The sequence below is a fragment of the Leptodactylus fuscus genome, chromosome 5 (assembly GCF_031893055.1).
Source record: "Leptodactylus fuscus isolate aLepFus1 chromosome 5, aLepFus1.hap2, whole genome shotgun sequence".
NCBI lineage: Eukaryota > Metazoa > Chordata > Amphibia > Anura > Leptodactylidae > Leptodactylus > Leptodactylus fuscus.
This window is the reverse complement of record NC_134269.1, coordinates 2,885,573-2,903,543: the sequence shown is the minus strand read 5'-3', so window position 1 is coordinate 2,903,543 and position 17,971 is coordinate 2,885,573. Positions and strand designations below refer to the sequence as shown.

Below are 17,971 nucleotides of genomic sequence, written 5' to 3'. Positions count from 1 at the left end.
AGACAGACAGACAGACAAGAATTCATTTTTATAAGATAGGGAGATATAGGGAGATATATATAGTCCTAGGAGTCCTGACAGTGTCATACACCCATGTATTATAGTGTAAAGTAGATTTGCACTTTTATTTTGTCACATTTATTGAAACCAATACAAATCTTTGGCCTGAATGATCCATCATTAACGGGAGTCAATCACCTTCTCCAGCCACAGCCATAGTACTGTAGATGTTTTGGGTACAATTAATACTGTACATCTCTTGTGTTTCCGAGCCCCAGGATCAATGTTTTTATCTTGTCCGCACTTCCCCTGGTTCCTCTGATTATTACACTCTGGGATCTGAAGAGAAACTCTTGATACATAAGATGTCTTGCCCTATAGGGTCCTTTATTCTGTCTGGTTTACAAAACTCCATCTTAATAAATCTGCCCCACTGTATCATTTATAACACATACCAGCTGTATTGTTCTCTAAAAATGTTCTTAAAAATAATTCAATAAATTATACGTACTCCAACATAATACCAATACATACTTCAGGCCTTACATGGGACCTTGACCGCAGTACTGGTAGGTATTAGACCTGGAGAGGTCCTTGCTCTCTCGCTCGCTCTCTATTGTAGTGGGTCTGACATATTGAAATAATTGTAACTGTACTCAGCCAAGAAACAAGAACGTCTGACCATTGAACCCGACCTGCGTATTTATGCAGCGGCCCAAACACAGTTACTGAAGATTTATTGGATAAGAAGGAATTGCAGATCAAAGTCAATATAAAATGTATTAGGACAGAAGTCCGGGATTTATAATGTCCCACATGTCTGTTTTGGTTTTTTTTTTTCTTTTTTTTTCACCTGTAATTTTTATTAAAGATATTTTCAATACAAATTCCAAAAACAGAAATGGGGGGAGGGGCAAATATCCACAACCTTTGAACAGTAAAATGCAATTACATAATCAAAGCCCAAGGGCTGATTGAAGATAAGGAAAGAAAAAATGGGGAAAAAGAGGGGGGGGGGGACAAAAACAAGACAGAAGACAAAGAAAAGGAATAAGAGGAAGGAATGGGGTGAGGCAGGTACAGACTCAAAAACCCCAGCAGAATACAATAAGACCAAAATGGACTGAAAGGTGTCAAGGGTATTATTAAGACTTGCAGTCAGTTACTCAAGGGTCCGCACATCCTTCATCCTGGCCAGAAATTCAGGACCAGTGAGGGGGATGGGCTACACTCATCCAATGTTTAGCTATGAGAGTCTTAGCTGTTTTGCAAAGGTATAGAAAAAGTCTGGACGACCTCTGACCCAGGCGTCTAGGAGGGAGACCAAGAAGGTAAAAGGGGATCAAGAGGGACCGCCTGAATAAAGAGAGCAGCTTTCAGAGTCCTAAGTCCCTCCAGAAGCCCAAAATAAGAGGACACGTCCAGAAAATGTGGTAAAGGGTACCCACTGCAGTTTGGAAGCGCCAACACCCTGGGGGAATCGCAGGGTTCAATGTGTTAAGACGAGCAGGGGTATGATAGCAATGCATCAACAGCTTATACTGGGTCTCTAAGAAACTCACACTTTGAGAGGACTTCTGCGCATGAGACCATACAATCTGCCACTGTCCTGGAGAGATAGGTCTACCCACCATCTCCTCCTATTTAGACATATATTATAGTGGCACAAGGGGGAATCTCCAATGTGGGAGGACAGAAGCTGATAAGTGGAGGAGATAAGGCCTCTAGTAGACAAGGCAGTGGGAAGAGTAACCGTAAGGGACCCATAGAGCAAGCGAACAAAATGGACCACCTGGGAGTAGTGAAGCCATTGTCAAACTAGTTTAACGTAGTACAGATACAAGAGTGTCGTCCCCAAATTTTAGAAAATAAAATGTCTTAAAATGCTATTGTAAATTTAAAAAAAAAAAAAAAAAAAAAAAAAAAAAAAAAAACGTTATCACCATGGTGTAAGAAAATATAAAAATCTGGGATATGTTGCCAATCCCCCGCTAGAATCATTCCAGCTCTGCCCGGGTCCTGATCCTGCAGGACACACATAAGTAGTTTGTTGTCTGAGTCACCATTGAGGCCAAGGCTTTGGAATTTCTTGTTGAGTAAGATCGGGAAGGAGAGAGTCGCCAAACATTGTTGTAATAAGATTGGTGGGGGGTGGACAAGCTGTAAATCCCATCGCACTTTCTTATCTCACTCATCAGTTTTATGACAAATCATTCCTACCGGGGAACCTCTTAGTGTGACATTTAGAAAATGGCTCCTGTACGGCTTTCTTAATATCTTTGTTCCTCAGACTGTATATAATGGGGTTGATCAGAGGAGTAAACACGGTATATAGCAGGGAGAGGAATTTACTGATGATCAACGATTGTCCTCTTGTTGGAACAACATAAACAATGAATATGGTCCAGTAGAATATGGAGACCACAATGAGGTGGGAGCTACAGGTGGAGAAGGCTTTCTGTCTACCAGTACTGGATGGGATCCTTAAGATGGAAGAAACAATGGAAGCATAAGACACTACAATGATGGTGGTTGGAATGATTATAATTGGAGCTCCCAAACCATAAATCTCCAAATAAACAAAGAAGGTGTCCGAACAGGCGAGTTCTAGGAAGGGCACAAGGTCACAGAATACATGGTCGATGACATTGGGTCCACAAAAAGTGAGCTTTGATGGAGTTATGGTGATAGTAAATGAAACAAAAAAGCCAAACAACCAACACATGGCGACCAATTTAACACAAAACCCATTTGTCACAATAGAAGTGTAACGGAGAGGATTACAGATGGCCACATTTCTGTCATAAGACATCACTGTCAGGAGGAAACACTCAAATACTTCCGAGGCACAAAAGAAATAAAACTGAGTGAAGCAAAATGCAAAAGTAATGGTTCCCCCATTATACAATAATATATGCAGCATGTTGGGGACAATATCTGTAGGTAACAAGATGTCACTGATGGCGAGTTGTGAAATGAAGAAGTACATTGGAGTCTGGAGGATCTTGCTGGTGGACACCAGGGTGATGATCAGGAGGTTCCCGCATATTGTTGCTCCATAAAGAAGAAGGAACAGAAGGAAGAGAAGATTTCTTAATATTTGACTGCCTTGAAATCCTAAGAGGAAAAACTCTGTGACCACCGTCAGATTGGTCTGCAAGTAGAAGAAGAAAGTACAAGAAACCTAATTAGACTTCAAAGTAAAGATGTAATAGCCACCGATGTGACTGTCCTGGGGCTCTACATAGATCAAGTAGCAAGTCTATGGTTTTGTTCAATGAACTTCTCAGAGTTGCATGAACATTGGTTTAAGGTTTGGTACGTCAGAATATGAAGCCTGACTGTATAGGAGTACAAGGTCACAGAAAGAACCCCCACACCATATACACATGCCCATACACACTATTGTGCTTACTACGATGTTTCTGTACATCAAATATCAATAAAAATCTGTTTTACTGGTGTAGGACATTTCAAAATGGTCTCAAGTTGTGTAAGAAATTAGATAAATTACCATTTTCCAATGTCAGAAGGACTACTATGTCTCCGCCATGATATAAGGTCACCATGTGGGGTCAGGAGACCAGATTATGTAAAAATAAGTGCGATTGGTGGGAAAAAGGGAAGTTGCTCTAGTGCCAATGTGGCTAGCTTCTAACAGATGGTGCTAGAGCAGAGCAAGATCCCTTTTTGCTACACAGGATGACTTACTGGAATAATCTTGTCCTATTTTTTGCATCTTCTCATATCAAGAATCTTCCTAACTTATATTGCATAGAATTCTAACAATTGAACGTTACATTGCCACAGCGTTCCCTGTCAAATACTAATGAAAAGTACAGCACAAGAAATACAACATTGGACATAAGATGTCCGCACTGAGTGGCTGCCTTGATACAGAGCTCCAAGCTGAGCACAACCTTTATCTTCCCTTTTCACTCTTTTTCTCTGTATCTTCAAGAATCCTCTAACTAAGCAAACTAGCACTATGAATTAGCAACTATAAATCGAATGGAAGACCCTGTGCAGTATTTTTTTTTTCCTTTTGTTTCTATTGTTAAGCATGGACAAAACTCAAGACCTGGAGACCTGCACATGTGCCTGTTACCATCCCCCCAGGAGCTAAGGACAGCACGGTCACCATGCGGCATGGAGGAGAAACCTACATGGAAGTGTGGACTTCTTCTTTCAAGGAGATGATTTTTGGAGTCTATTGCTGATGTGTGAAGATGCTACAGCTGACTGGTATTTCTCTCTATTACTGTGGACACATGGGACTCTGCTACAACCTGGGAACTTACCATCACCCACCTACCCCATGTGTTTATGGAAGCTTGGCAAGAGAGCAGCACCCTGTCTACCTGGATGGCTTCAGACCTGTCTGGGCAGTAGAACACAGTGGTAAGAAGAAAGGAGGAGGAAGTGGAGGAGGGCTTGTGATGAAGGATATTTGGGGCATTTTTTGTGGTTAATGGACAATAGTGCTGATACAAAATACCGAACTATCAGCTGTGAGCAGGAGATCTCACTACCTACCAAAGGAACTGCCACATGTTATCATGATAGCTGCCTATGTCCCCCACGTCTGCAAAAAAAACGTTTCTGCCTGTTATATCTACATGCTGTGACCCCTCCTCATGTCCTCCAACCATGGTCGGGCTGTATTATTAACATCACTCCGCACAGAGAACTAAATGATCCTGCAGTGTGTCTGTGTTTCTTTCTTTTTAGTTGCTATGATTCCTAGGATTTCTCTATCTGCCATGAGCTTGCATGTGTTTCTCTCTTGTTATATACTACTGTACCATCTATGAAACTGTATCACTGAAATTTCCCCATTAAAGGATTATCTTATCTTATAACCAAAATGACAAGGGGAATGTTGTAGGTGAAGGACTGGGAAGCAGAGTGAGGTCGGGGAGGTGTAACAACCTCACAATGCCACCAAATGCCCAGTAATGTAAAAAGTTCTAAGCAGATTTCTTTAGGTGTCGGGACATGTCCAATATTTTGATAATGACGTACAAGCAATGTGAGGAGCCTTCTGACTAGGGATGCGTGATCGGGATCGGAAAAGGTCAGATTCCGATCGGCGATCAAGCAAATTTCACGATCAGGATCGGCTGAAAAATGATTGTAAATCGATCCTGAAATCTCAAGATCGGCTCAACCCTACTTCTGACCAGTCTGAGATTATTTTCTATACACTTATACAATCATCACCACACAAGGATTTTGTACTTACTGACGTTTCCATTTTCCGGTCAAAACATTTCTCCGCCGTTCTATTGAAGACAATTTTCACTTTTTGTGCTAATAATAAATCAAAGCAAAAAATAAAATCCAATCCTATATGACACACAGCAGCCTTCAGTGTAGAGATCAGACACATGACCATGAATGTCCGGACATGTACACGAGCCACAAGTTTCTACCTGTATATATACACACAGTGACAATAGACAAGTCTGTAGAAAGTTTTTGCTTCCCACGTCCCCTGAGTCACAGCTCACTAAGGAGAGAAAACTTCTGATAATTATTTCTTACCGAGAGATGACAAAAGTATCTTCAGAAAAAAAGTAAAAGTTTATCAAATGCATTCGAATTTTAGGAAGAAAAAAAGTTAAAAACTAAAAAACTAAATGTAAGAAATAAAAGGTAAGGTAAAACTAAATGTAAGAAATACAGTGTTGGCCAAAAGTATTGGCCCCTCTGCAGTTCTGTCAGATAATCCTCACTGTCCCCCAGATAATGATTACAAGCACAAACTCTTTGGTAATATCTTCATTTATTTTGTTTGCAATGAAAAAACACAAGAGAGAATGAAAAAAAAAAGTCACATCATTGATCATTTTACACAAAACTCCAAAACTGGTGCGGACAGAAGTATTGGCGCCCTCAGCCTAATACTTGGTAGCACAACCTTTAGACACAATAACTGCGCACAACCGCTTCCGCTAACCAGCAATGAGTTTCTTACAAGGCTCTGCTGGAATCTTAGACCCTTCTTCTTTGGCAAACTGCTCCAGGTCCCCCCTGAGATGTGAAGGGGGCCTTCTCCAAACTGCCACCAAGAGATCTCTCCCCCTCCCCCACAGGTGTTCTATGGGATTCAGGGCTGGACTCATTGCTGCCACTTTACAAGTCTCCAGGGCTTTCTCTCACCACCATTTTCTAGTGCTGACCTGAAGTGTGTTTTGGGTCCTTGTCCTGCTGGAAGAGCCCTGACCTCTGAGGGAGACCCCGCTTTCTCACACTGGGCCCTACATGATGCTGCACAATGTGTTGGTCGTCTTCAGACTTCATAATGCCATGCACACGGTCAAGCAGTGCAGTGCCAGAGGCAGCAAAGCAACCCCAAACCATCAGGGACCTCCGCCATGTCTGACTGTAGGGGGCGTCTTCTTTTCTTTGAAGGCCTCTTTTCTTTTTCCTGTAAACTCTATGTTGAGGCCTTTTCCTACTTTTGTCTCCTCTGACCAGAGAACATTCTTCCAGAACGGTTTTGGCTTTCTCAGGTAAGTTTTGGCAAACTCCAGCCTGGCTTCTGTCTGTGGGTAAGAAGTGGGGTCTTCCTGGGTCTCCTACCATACAGTCCCTTCTCATTCAGACGCTGACGCTGGATAGTACGGGGTGACACTGTTGTACCCTCGGACTGAAGGGCAGCTTTGATTTGTTTGGATGTTAGTCGAGGTTCTTTATCCGCCATCCGCACAATCTTGCGGTGAAATCTCTGGTCAATGTTTCTTTTGTGTCCACATCTAGGGAGGTTAGCCACAGGGCCATGGGCTTTACACTTCTTGATGACACTGCGCACGGTAGACACAGGTACATTCAGGTCTTTGGAGATGGACTTGTAGCCTTGAGATTGCTCATGCTTCCTCACAATTTTGCTTCTCAAGTCCTCAGACAGTTCTTTGGTCTTCTTTCTTTTCTCCATGCTCAATGTGGTCACACAAGGACACAGGACAGAGGTGGAGTTAACTTTAATCCATTTCAACTGGCTGCAAGTGTGATTTAGTGATTGCCACCACCTGTTAGGTGCCTCAGGTAAGTAACAGGTGCTGTTAATTACACAAATTAGAGAAGCATCACATGATTTTTCAGACAGTGCCAATACTTTTGTCCACCCCCTTTTTTATGTTTGCTGTGGAATTCTATCCAGTTTGGCTTTTTGACAATTCTTTTTGTGGTTTTCATTGAAGACAAATTAAATAAAGATAATACCAAAGAGTTTGTGCTTGTAATCATTATCTGGGAGAACACGAGTATTATCTGACAGAATTGCAGAGGTGCCAATACTTTTGGCCAACACTGTATCTAATAGGTAAAGTCTGGTGCCGAGAACATTGCTCTAGATATGTAATGACTAGACATAATCTGGTTCTAAGCTGAATTTTGAAAGGTTTTGTGCTTGACTTTGGAGGTTTGTCATGCACTGTTGATTATGTTTCCGCACCTCCACTGCAAAATATAATAAAACGCTTCCAGTGTGTAATAAACAATTTTGAACCAAAATGAAAAACATTTATCTCCTCCAGACCCCTCTAACCCCTTTAGGTTCCATTCACACAAAGGAATTTGGTGCAGATTCTGGAGCGAGAGTTCTATGGGTAGGCTTTTTTTTCCGTGTGGATTCTGACGCCGATTCTACGTCAAATTCCTCCGTGTGGATGGACTCTTAGACCCCTCTGTCATCCAGAGAACGCCTCTGTCTCCTCAATTACCTCTAGACATGTATGTCCTCTCCATAGTGAGAGGGGGTCCTGCCCGCAAGAGCTTACAATCTGAGAAAAGGGAGAGAGCAGGTGTAGGTAGAGACTGTTCAGTTGGTGGAGTGGAGTTATAGAAGATTATAGGCTTCTCTGAACAGGTGGAACTTGAGGGACCTCTTGAAGGTCGCAATTTTGGGATAGTTTTATGTGTCACGGTTCTGAGTTCCAGAGTATGGCGGATGTTGAAAACACATCTTGGGAGTGGTTGTGTGGTGGATACGAGCAGAGCAAAGAAGGAGGTCTTGAGAGGATTGGAGATTGGGTCCGAAGAGGGTAAATGAGCCCACCAAGCACACTGGGAATTTCCCAGGGCCTGCGAGCACCCCCACCCCACATCATGCCTTTATTCATGCCCCTCTATTGATTGTGCCCCATCTGACCCTCCTCCTCTCTGGATGTCCTTCCGGCCAGATCGCGCTGCTGCGTTTGAATTCTTGGTCGTGTGCGGTTCCGCTCCGTTCTGAGCGGTACTGCGCAACTCCAAGCGCTATTTTGTTGTAGCTCGTTATAGAACTCCGCATACTGAGCAGTGTGTGTTTCGGATTCAGGACATCCACAATTAAATTTAAAAAAAAAATGTATAAAAGAGACAAAGAGGAAGAAAATAAGAAAAATGACAAAAGATTGACAGTTTATTTTTTCAAAATCAATAAAAATCAATGTTATGTATGCATACAGTAAATATATACAGAACATGATATCCATATATCTAACAAATAGTATACAAAAATATAATATAAAATAATTCATCAATAATCTACTGATGACACAATAAACAGTGAAACCATTTTTTCCATTCCCCCTATAAAAATACATTAAATATTAAATACATTGATATACATTGTACCAGAAAATAGTTCATTGAAATTCTACCGCACGTCTTACAAACACAAGACTTTCCATGGCTCCTGCCACTAGGACAATGTGAACCATAAGTCCATGGGTTCAAGGTATTTTCCAAAAATGGGTTCACTCTAGGAATGAAAGAACTTGGTAGTTCAGTCAGTTGAGGAAGTAAAACTGTCCCATCTAGTGTTGAGCGAATAGTATTTGAATCCTAGATTCCAGTACCTCCGCTCCCATAGGAATGCATGGGAGTGGCCGATCGCAAAGGGGTTAAGCGCCGGCTGCTCCCATTCGTTCTTATGGAGCGAGGTATTCGAAACTAGAGTTTTAAATACTATTCGCTCATCTCTAGTCTCATCATGTATTCTATTCACCCAACATGGCATCCTTTTGGTTGTATTGGTTATGATCCTCAGTGACTTTGGACCCATAATCCATCATGACTGTCTGAAGGGGCTGCCTGCAATGCCTTCATGGACTTGTTCCTCTAAGTCATGTGATCCTTCTTCTCTTAACCACTTTGCTTTCATTTGGCAGGAGCCATTTCAGGTGATACATGCAAAATTCGTTTCGAAATTGGTGAGATGACTCCAAAACTTTTGAAGGTTTGTTGCAAATTGACTCCCTGGGTTAATTATAGGCTTTATCAGTGACCCTCGAGCATGTGAACTCAGATAGGTCAAAAGATAGGGTAAAGATCGGACGCCGAAAAAGCCACAGCAGAGGCGAGGAGAAATACAAATTATGTTTTTTCTTTTTGTCCACATCTCCTCTAGGCCTCCACTAGGGCTGAAGAGACCAGAATGTAATAATGATTTCTTAATAGTGAATCTCAAACAATTTGGGTTTGGCAGAATCCTGAGACTTCACTCATCTCTAATATTAATCTCCATGAACAAACAGTGAGCGGCGTTGGCTCAGTTACAGCTCTCCGTTACATCGGAGTTCCCACAATGCACTACAATGTGATAACTTGAGGATGAAAGAGGCAATTGAGGTAATTTGCAGTGTTACCTTTTACCCCTTTAGGGATTTTTTTTTAGAACTGTTTGTCTTTTCTACTCCAGACATATTGGCTAAGTCTGTAGGCTTTCATAATTTAATGGTGTCCTTATTTTCCAGATCTCTGATGAGCGGCTCGTTGGTCATCTTTAGGGCTTGATAAAACATCTCTTTGTCGCTGTCGCCCCAGATTGTCATGTACTTGTAGAGCTGCCTCATGGCCTCTTGGTGCGGTCTTATACTACGCACAGTGTCATACTGCTCCTGGGTCAGCAATCTCTGGCCCAGGATTTTATCAAGGACTAGACTAAGGTTTGATGTTCTTTGTATTAGAGCTTCTCGATGTCTATCCACAAAGTGCTCCGGAGATGGACCAGCACCTGCAACTACAAAAAGGTTATTTGAAATTAAATTTAAAAGAATCTGTCACCAGACCCAGCATATCACCCCAGCACCAGAAATGGATAGGTTAGGGTCAGTTGAACTAGTGCCGAGATATTTGGCAAAATGAGGGTGTTCCCTTTACTCTATAGAAGCAATCCTCCCACCACACTGTGCTAACCTCTGTCACTACCTCTTATGGACTGGGCCAGGCTGTGTCTACCTAATCTTGACTGGCCTTGAATTTTGTTGCACTCGTCAATGCTCCTATTCTCAGTGAAAGTGCAAGTACTTCCTATTCCGAGTCACATGTACCATGAAAATGCCCAGAATGCCAAAGCCAGGCAAGATTGGTTATACACTGCCTGGCCATGTCAATCAGAGAAGGGAGGGATGGAAAATGGCAAAAAACAGTGGGTTAGGATTACTTTGGAGGCACAAGGACCATTTTTTGTTGCTCCAAAGAGCTTATTTGAATATAGACAAAAAATGTAATATCCTAGTCACAAAGGCAATTCCCAAGGGACAAACACTGTTTGATTCAGGCGCACCTAACCTATCTATATCCAAGGCTGGGATGAAATGCTGTGCTCTGGTTACCCTATCCTATCTATATCCAGGGCTTGGATGAAATGCTGTGCTCTGGTGACCCTAATCTATCTACTGTATATACAGGGCTGGGATGAAATTCTACGCTATGGTGACCCTAAACTATCTATATCCAGGACTGGATGAAATTCTGCACTCTGGTGACCCTAACCTATCTATATCCAGGGCTGGGATGAAATGCTGTGCTCTGGTGATCCTAATCTATCTATATCCAAAGGTGGGATGAAATTCTCTGCTCTGGTGAGCCTAACCTATCAATATCTAGGGCTGCGATGAAATGCTGGGCTCTGGTGAGCCTAACTAATCTATATCTAGGGCTGGGATGAAATGCTGGGCTCTGGTGACCCTAACCTATCTACAGTATATCCAGGGCTGGGATGAAATGGTGGACTCTAGTGACAGACTCTCTTCAAAAGTTTATAACAAACACAAATGGCTGCCATGCATGTTACTGTACTCCCCATAAAAGTCAATGGAAATTGAAGCTATAGCTCAGGGATTATACTTATCTCCAGTATAGGCAATATAGACGTATCTCCTTTACATTCTACAGATAAGAGAGGCCAATAGGTGTTTCACAAATGTAGGAGACTCAATATGTTTGGCTATTGGCACCCAGTGACATAATAGGGTGCACTAATCGGTTACCATTGCACCTAGGAGCCGTACAATGGTCCTCAGGTAAACCACACACATCTGGACCAGGCTACATACAGATGTACTAAAGTTTTATTGTCACTGATAACCTGCTACAGAGTGATATCTCATAACAGAACAGAACAAAAGCCAATCAAATCCATTATTTCAATATAAATCCAGAATAAGAAGTAAGATAAAGGAATAGGAGTGACCCTTACTGCAGGGGAACAAGGAGTCTGTACACTAAGTGGATAAGGGAGGGGGTTGCAGGAGAAAAGCAAAAGAGAGTAAGTGGGCACTTCACTACTAGGCAGAGTATTCCCAGGAAATACTTTGTCCACGCTGTACTTTAATGCATATTCTCTGCTTTGCGTCTGAGATAACCTTTGACTTCATAAAAAAGATGTTTCACTAGTCACTGACCTGAATTAGGGATAAAGCTGCCTTTCAGTGTAGGTAGAAAAAATTGCTGCCCCAACACCCTTGATCCACCAGCACCAATATCAGGAATGGCCGGGCACAAAAAAACAGGGTTAATAAGTGTAGAATTTAGCAATAAGCTAACAACAAAGTAACATACCCATATTGCATCACAATGACCGGTGGGGTACAACGAGGGTCAATATTTAGGGGTTATCAGTTACAAGTGTCATACCATCTGTGCCAGATTAATCCTCATATACAATGATAAATACTGACCACAACATCTTTAGATATGATTAATGCTCAAGTCCTTTGTAGGCCATCTTTTGGCCTGTTCTACTATATTTATATCTTTTCATAGGTGCAGTTTCCAGAACTGTCCACCATATTCCACAGGTGGTATCACTAGTGCTCTATACAGCAGGATCACAATCTCTCTTCCTATTGGTTATACATCTAGCTATACAGCCCAGAATCCTACTGGTTATGCCTCTAGCTATACAGCTCAACATCCTACTGATTATATCTCTAGCTATTCAGCTGAGCATCCTGCTGGTTATACCTCTAGCTGTACAGCAGACAATCCTACTGGTTATATCTCTAGCTATACAGCCCAGCATCCTAGTGGTTATACCTCTAGCTATACAACTGAGCATCCTACTGGTTATACCTCTAGCTATACAGCCGAGCATCTTACTGGTTATACCTCTAGCTATACATCCTAAGGTCCAACCCGCCTACACACTTTGTTTTTAGGACTTATCTGCTAAATCTAAATTTCTATGTGAATCTATTAAAAGTTATGTTCTAATTACTCCCTCAGTGATCTTCGAGCATCCTAGTGGTTATACCTCTAGCTATACAGCTCAGCATCCTACCAGTTATACCTCTAGCTATACAGCTGAGCATCCTACCATTTATACCTCTAGCTATACAGTCGAGCATCCTACTGGTTATACCTCTAGCTATACAGTCGAGCATCCTACTGGTTATACCTCTAGCTGTACAGAAGACAATCCAACTGGTTACACCTCTAGCTATACAGTCGAGCATCCTACTGGTTATACCTCTAGCTGTACAGAAGACAATCCAACTGGTTATACCTCTAACTATACAGTCGAGCATCCTACTGGTTATAACTCTAGCTATACAGCTGAGTATCTTGCTGGCTATACCTCTGTTAAGAGTAAAAATCCTCCATCTTTGTATTTCGTCAGCCATCTTGTAACCTTTCACACATAAACTGTATAAGTAAGTCACAGCTGGTTATTTGTATATCTCTTATCTCCATGGTATATGGAGGTCACTGAGAGTCATTTAGCACCAATATGACATCTTATCTCTTTTTCCATGATATATACATATAGACATAGTGTGACATGTTAGTTCACACATAAGTATTTTGAAACTTTCTTTGTTTAAGGACAAAGTCCATTCCAGTTTGGAAAGTAATAATGAGATGCAGATTACATTAGACCTCATCCAATAGTCATGTGCCAGGTTTATCTTCTAACTCTACAACAAATCATGTTATGCCAACCATGTTATATTATTAGAATAGTCCAACCTGCTCTTGTCTGTATTGTATTTAAACTTTCTTTGTGCACCATTAAATTAGAACTCATTTGATACACCATCAGCTGTGTGTGTGTGTGTGACTTCTCCAGGCCTGATAATGGGCATGCTTTCTTCAGGCCTGATATTTAGTTTGGAACTCAGCAACATACTCTATTATGGGGACCCCTTGATGTCCCTAACACCTCTAATTAAATTACCTTAAATCACCCCACTTCCCCCCTTCCTTCCTCCGACACTCACACATTATGGGGAATTTGACACTCCTTGATAGGATTTTATTTTTCTCCTTTTACAGCATCATCACTGTAGGATTATACCATGGATTGGGTGTCTGTAGTCGTCTAAATCTCATGAACTGTAAAACCGAGCTGATCGGAATTACCTGACATGTCATCACAGAATACCCTGTCATGTTAGAGAAGAATTTCAGTATGTAACAATTACTCTACCTTCATGGATGGTGAGAGGAGATAACAATTGTGTAATGTCCCTTAAATCACCTACAAAAATAAAAGAAAAATATATCTGAAATAAATGAATAAATAATCTGAGAAATCAGAATTAGGTTAACATCTGGGGCGTACTCGGTGTCAGGTGAGAGTCCCAGACCGAGTCCTCCTTATCCTCTTCAGATACACATAAGAAAACATTCACATCTTTTTCCAGAAGTCTGATCTCCGTAAACTGAAACGGTTCCGAATGGAACTTCAGAGTCTGAAATATGGAAAAATACTAAAATTAGAGAGAAAACCAAAAAGATTCCTAAGCGACTCAAGTAAATCTTATTCTTTTATTCAAGTTCTTATCATTCAACTTCTTAAGAGATAAAATTACTATTCTAAATCTAATTTAACCCCCCCACACACACACACACACCGATTAGAACAAAATATGCTCATCCAAGTAAAAAAAAAGGCCAGTAATTAAGAGATATCACTTATTTTCTTATATGATATCATTGCCCCCGAGGGGAATTTAGTAATAGCCTCATTGCTACAAATAGCTAGGTACATCTCATAAGTGGAGGCAGTGAGTCATAGGGGAAAACAGGTGACCCTAACCCATCTATCTGTGGGGCTCGGATGATATGCCGGGTTCTGCTGACAGGTAAAGAAACCCTTAGGGTAAGTTCAGACAGGGTTTTTCTGTTCCGGGACCTGAGGCCGAGGTCGCCTTAGGTTCCGGACCAAAAACCGGGTAGTCACAACTGAAAGCCAGTGCACTGCACCGGCATCAAGCCGCGCACTCCGCTCTGGATTAGTCCCAATGAATAAGTCTAGTCCAGAGGAGGGAGTGTCTTCAGGCCGTTTCGCCTCGCTTCTTGGCTTGTTCTGACTCCCGGAAAAAACTCCTGAACATCTTTTTGGTCAGGATTTTGAGGCGGATATGGCCTCAAAATCTTGACCAAAAATCTCTGTGTAAACTTAACCTTAAGTTTAACCTAGTGTTGAGCGATCATGTTCGGAAAAGATCGGATTCCGATCGGCGATCGAGAAAATTTCACGATCGCGATCGTAATTCCGAACACGATCTTTTTAGGTGGGATTGAGATCGGTACTATTTCCCACAATGCTTTGCTTAGCCTTCACACTGAGTATACGCTCCGCTCATTCTGAGCAGAGTGTATACTCAGTGTGAAGGATCCGCTGCGGTTCCATAGGAATGAATGGAAGCAGCCGGCACATATCCTTAACCCCCTGCGCGCCGGCTGCCTCCATTCATTCTAATGGGAGACTAAACTAACATCTCTAGTAGCTACTTACCTCCAGAGATGGCTGGTCTGCAGTGCCTGGTTTTCTTCTTCGCCTCGCTGCCGCTCCACGCTACTCTTCTCGCTTCTGCCGCCTCCCAGGATAGTGTTTAAAGAGCTAGGAAGGTGGGGCTTGTGGCTTAGGAGAGTGTGGGCGTGACGTCTCCCCTCCCAGTACCCGCCCACACTCTCCTAACCTGGGAGGTGGGGGCAGCAAGGTGAAGAAGAACGAGATCACCGGGCACCGGACCAGCCATCTCTGCAGGTAAGTGGACACCAGGGGGGACTAAGTAGCCAGAGGATTAAATAAAAATCCTCTGGCTACTTAGTGATTCACTACACAGGTAGGAGTCTAACAATTGTTAGATTCCATGCTGTATAGTGAATAGGATTGCTTTTAAAATCCGATCTCCGATTAATAAAAAAATCCCATTGACTTGCATTGGGATCGGAATTGGGATCAAGATCAGGTTCAAATGAAAAATGATCGGAAATCGGATTTTAAAATCGATCCTGAAAAGTCAAGATCGGCTCAACCTTAGTTATCTTATACATCGCCTACATTTATGACTTCTCGGAGACACGTAAACCAACATTCAGACCTTTCAGATCCTAGAACATACGCTACCTTAGGATGAGCCAATACTCCCGGATGCCCCTTGACAAGGTATTTTCTATCATTATATACAGGCTCCGTGGTGTGCTTGTGTTTTTTTATTCTTTGAAATCCAAATTTTTTGTTTTCTATGTCAAGGCTCTGAAAAAAAAAAAAATCGGGCAATTATTATTTTTTATTTATTTTTTTTAGCTCCCCACATTCCAAAAAGGTTTTATTTTTCTGTTGATAATACTGTATGAGGACTTATTTTTTGCGGGATAAGTCTTTAATGATACCATTTAGTATTCCATACGATTTACTGGTAGGCCGGAAACACTTTCTTATGGGGCTTCATTTTTATGGCGTTCACTGTATAGTCGAAATAACATGTCAATTGTATTCTGTGGGTCAGTATGATAACGCCAATATCAAATTTATAGAGTTTTTTTTTTTTTTATATTTTGACCCATCAAAAAATTCCAAAACTTTGCAAAAAAAACAACAAAATTTAGGATGCCATATTCTGATATCAATAACTATTTTATATTTATGAATACTTTTCTCTCAAGGGACAGATTTACTTTTTACTTCTGCCATTTTGGGAAATAACTTGTTTTGATCCAAATTTTTATGGGAGGTGAAACAGTTAAAAAAAAAAACCCGGCGGTTTTACCCTTTTAATGTCACAACGCCACCTAGGAGGCTAGAATAAGCCAAAAGACAGCAAGGGAAGAACACTGGATGCCATGAGGGAGCTCAGGAGAGGCGAGGGAGGGCGAGTGGGGCTCTTGGCCTACGCTTACTATAATTTGGCATCTTAAGATAGAAAAAAGTATAATACTAATTTTTGAGTGGTAAGTCCAAGATTTTGCCAACATTTGTAACAAAACCCGTTAAGAACTGGTTAGCTAATTTCATAACAAATTTCAGAACTCATTTCGGATAAACACACATGAACTGGACTCTCCATATTGCGTCACTACACTAATCTCTTGCATGATGTTAATTTTTAATTTATGGATATCAAATCAAATTGAATCAAATAAAAAAAAGCTTTATTGGAACGTCCGAATATACATTTAGTATTGCCAAAGCGAAGAGAGTGGTGGGTAGGGCGGAGGAAAAGGGGGTTGGGTAGGGACGGCAATGGAGTGGGTGGATGGGTCGGAGGGTGGTTGGTTTGGGGGTACAATAGTCCTTGGGGTCTCGTTGTTCTCATTTGGTGGCATGTGGACAATGGACGTGTGTATGGATGGGAGTAGGGTGTGTGGGTGGGTGATTTGGGGTATGATAGTTCTTGGGGCCTCATCTTCACCTCAACTGGTGTCAGGTGGACACATATTGGGTTAGTTCATGGCTGAATAGAAGGGACTTTTACTATTGTGGTCACCTGGTTTGACCCCCACCAGACTATTTCTTGTGAGACCTCCTAAAAGGGAAAGTTTACAGTAACAAGACACAAACTCTCCACAAACTGAAAAGAATTGCTGTTGGTTCAGCAATATGCAGAATCAAGTTCAAGAAAATGGGGCACACTTCCAGGACGTGTTAGGAGGGGTTCCTAATAGAGATGAGCAAGTAGTACTTGATCGAGTAGGTATTCGATCAAATACTACGGTATTCAAAATACTCGTACTCAATCGAGTACCACTCGCTATTCGAATGTAAAAGTTTGATGCAGAACCAACATTGATTGGCCGAATGCTATACAGTCAGCGAATCAACGCTGGTTCTTCTCCTACCTTTAGAAGTCTTCTCCGTGCAGCTTCCACGCGGCGTCTTCCGGCTCTTCATTCACTCTGCCAGGCATCGGGCCTGGGCAGAGCCGACTGCGCCTGTCCTCTTGTAGTGCGGGCATGTGCAGTCGGCTCTGCCCAGGCCCGATGCCTGGCAGAGTGAATGACGAGCCGGAAGACGCTGCAAGGAGAAGACTGCTCGGAGGATCCAGCTTGACCCTCACTCATGGACTTGGTAAGTATAATTTGATCGAACGTAGCCTACCCCTGAAACGAGCATTTTCCCCCCATAGACTATAATAGGGTTCAATATTCGATTTGAGTAGTCGAATATTGAGGGGCTACTCGAAACGAATATCAAACCTCGGACATTTTACTGTTCGCTCATCTCTAGTTCCTAATTCTCATTTTGTAATGAAGGTTTTGATGAAATTTCATTAAAATGTTTCCATTTGTCTTAGGCGGAGGTCCCTCGGAGCAGAAACGCAGCCAGGAATGGCTACAAAATAAATGGGAAATATTATACTTCTACCTTCTGCTCAATCCAGTCTGGGCTTTGGCCTTAAAAATTTAGCAAAATCTCCAACCAAAAAAAGTTGCGTTTGGGGCAACGCAGGGCCTCAGTCTTACAGTT

General features: G+C 41.9%; 2 protein-coding genes across 2 annotated transcripts in view; both read right to left on the bottom strand.

The window, feature by feature from the left end:
• Positions 1 to 2,200: 2,200 nt before the first annotated feature.
• LOC142204279 (olfactory receptor 1468-like) lies at positions 2,201 to 9,059 on the bottom strand. The gene is made up of 4 exons (XM_075275588.1): positions 8,996 to 9,059; positions 7,728 to 7,787; positions 5,246 to 5,313; positions 2,201 to 3,154 (listed from the first exon to the last, which is right to left on the bottom strand). The coding sequence occupies exons 1-4, from the start codon at positions 9,057 to 9,059 to the stop codon at positions 2,201 to 2,203; spliced, it is 1,146 nt and encodes a 381-aa protein (XP_075131689.1).
• Positions 9,060 to 9,713: 654 nt separating this feature from the next.
• The window catches only part of LOC142204278 (uncharacterized), a 44,974-nt gene continuing 36,716 nt past the window's right edge, over positions 9,714 to 17,971 (bottom strand). The window contains exons 13-15 of the mRNA XM_075275587.1: positions 13,838 to 13,967; positions 13,703 to 13,753; positions 9,714 to 10,009 (exon numbers count right to left, since the gene is read on the bottom strand). Of these exons, the coding sequence (XP_075131688.1) occupies positions 9,714 to 10,009; positions 13,703 to 13,753; positions 13,838 to 13,967 (477 nt within the window). The remainder of the gene's footprint in view (positions 10,010 to 13,702; positions 13,754 to 13,837; positions 13,968 to 17,971) is intronic.

What these genes read in the sequence shown, in the direction of transcription:
- LOC142204279 (XM_075275588.1), bottom strand. Translation starts at nt 9,059, where the DNA reads ATGGATTATGGGTCCAAAGTCACTGAGGATCATAACCAATACAACCAA. An exon ending in CCAAAAGGATGCCATGTTGG is followed by an intron (nt 7,788 to 8,995) that starts GTGAATAGAATA and finishes CCCTTTTCTCAG; the next exon opens with ATTGTAAGCTCTTGCGGGCA. An exon ending in GAGGACATACATGTCTAGAG is followed by an intron (nt 5,314 to 7,727) that starts GTAATTGAGGAG and finishes ATTTATTATTAG; the next exon opens with CACAAAAAGTGAAAATTGTC.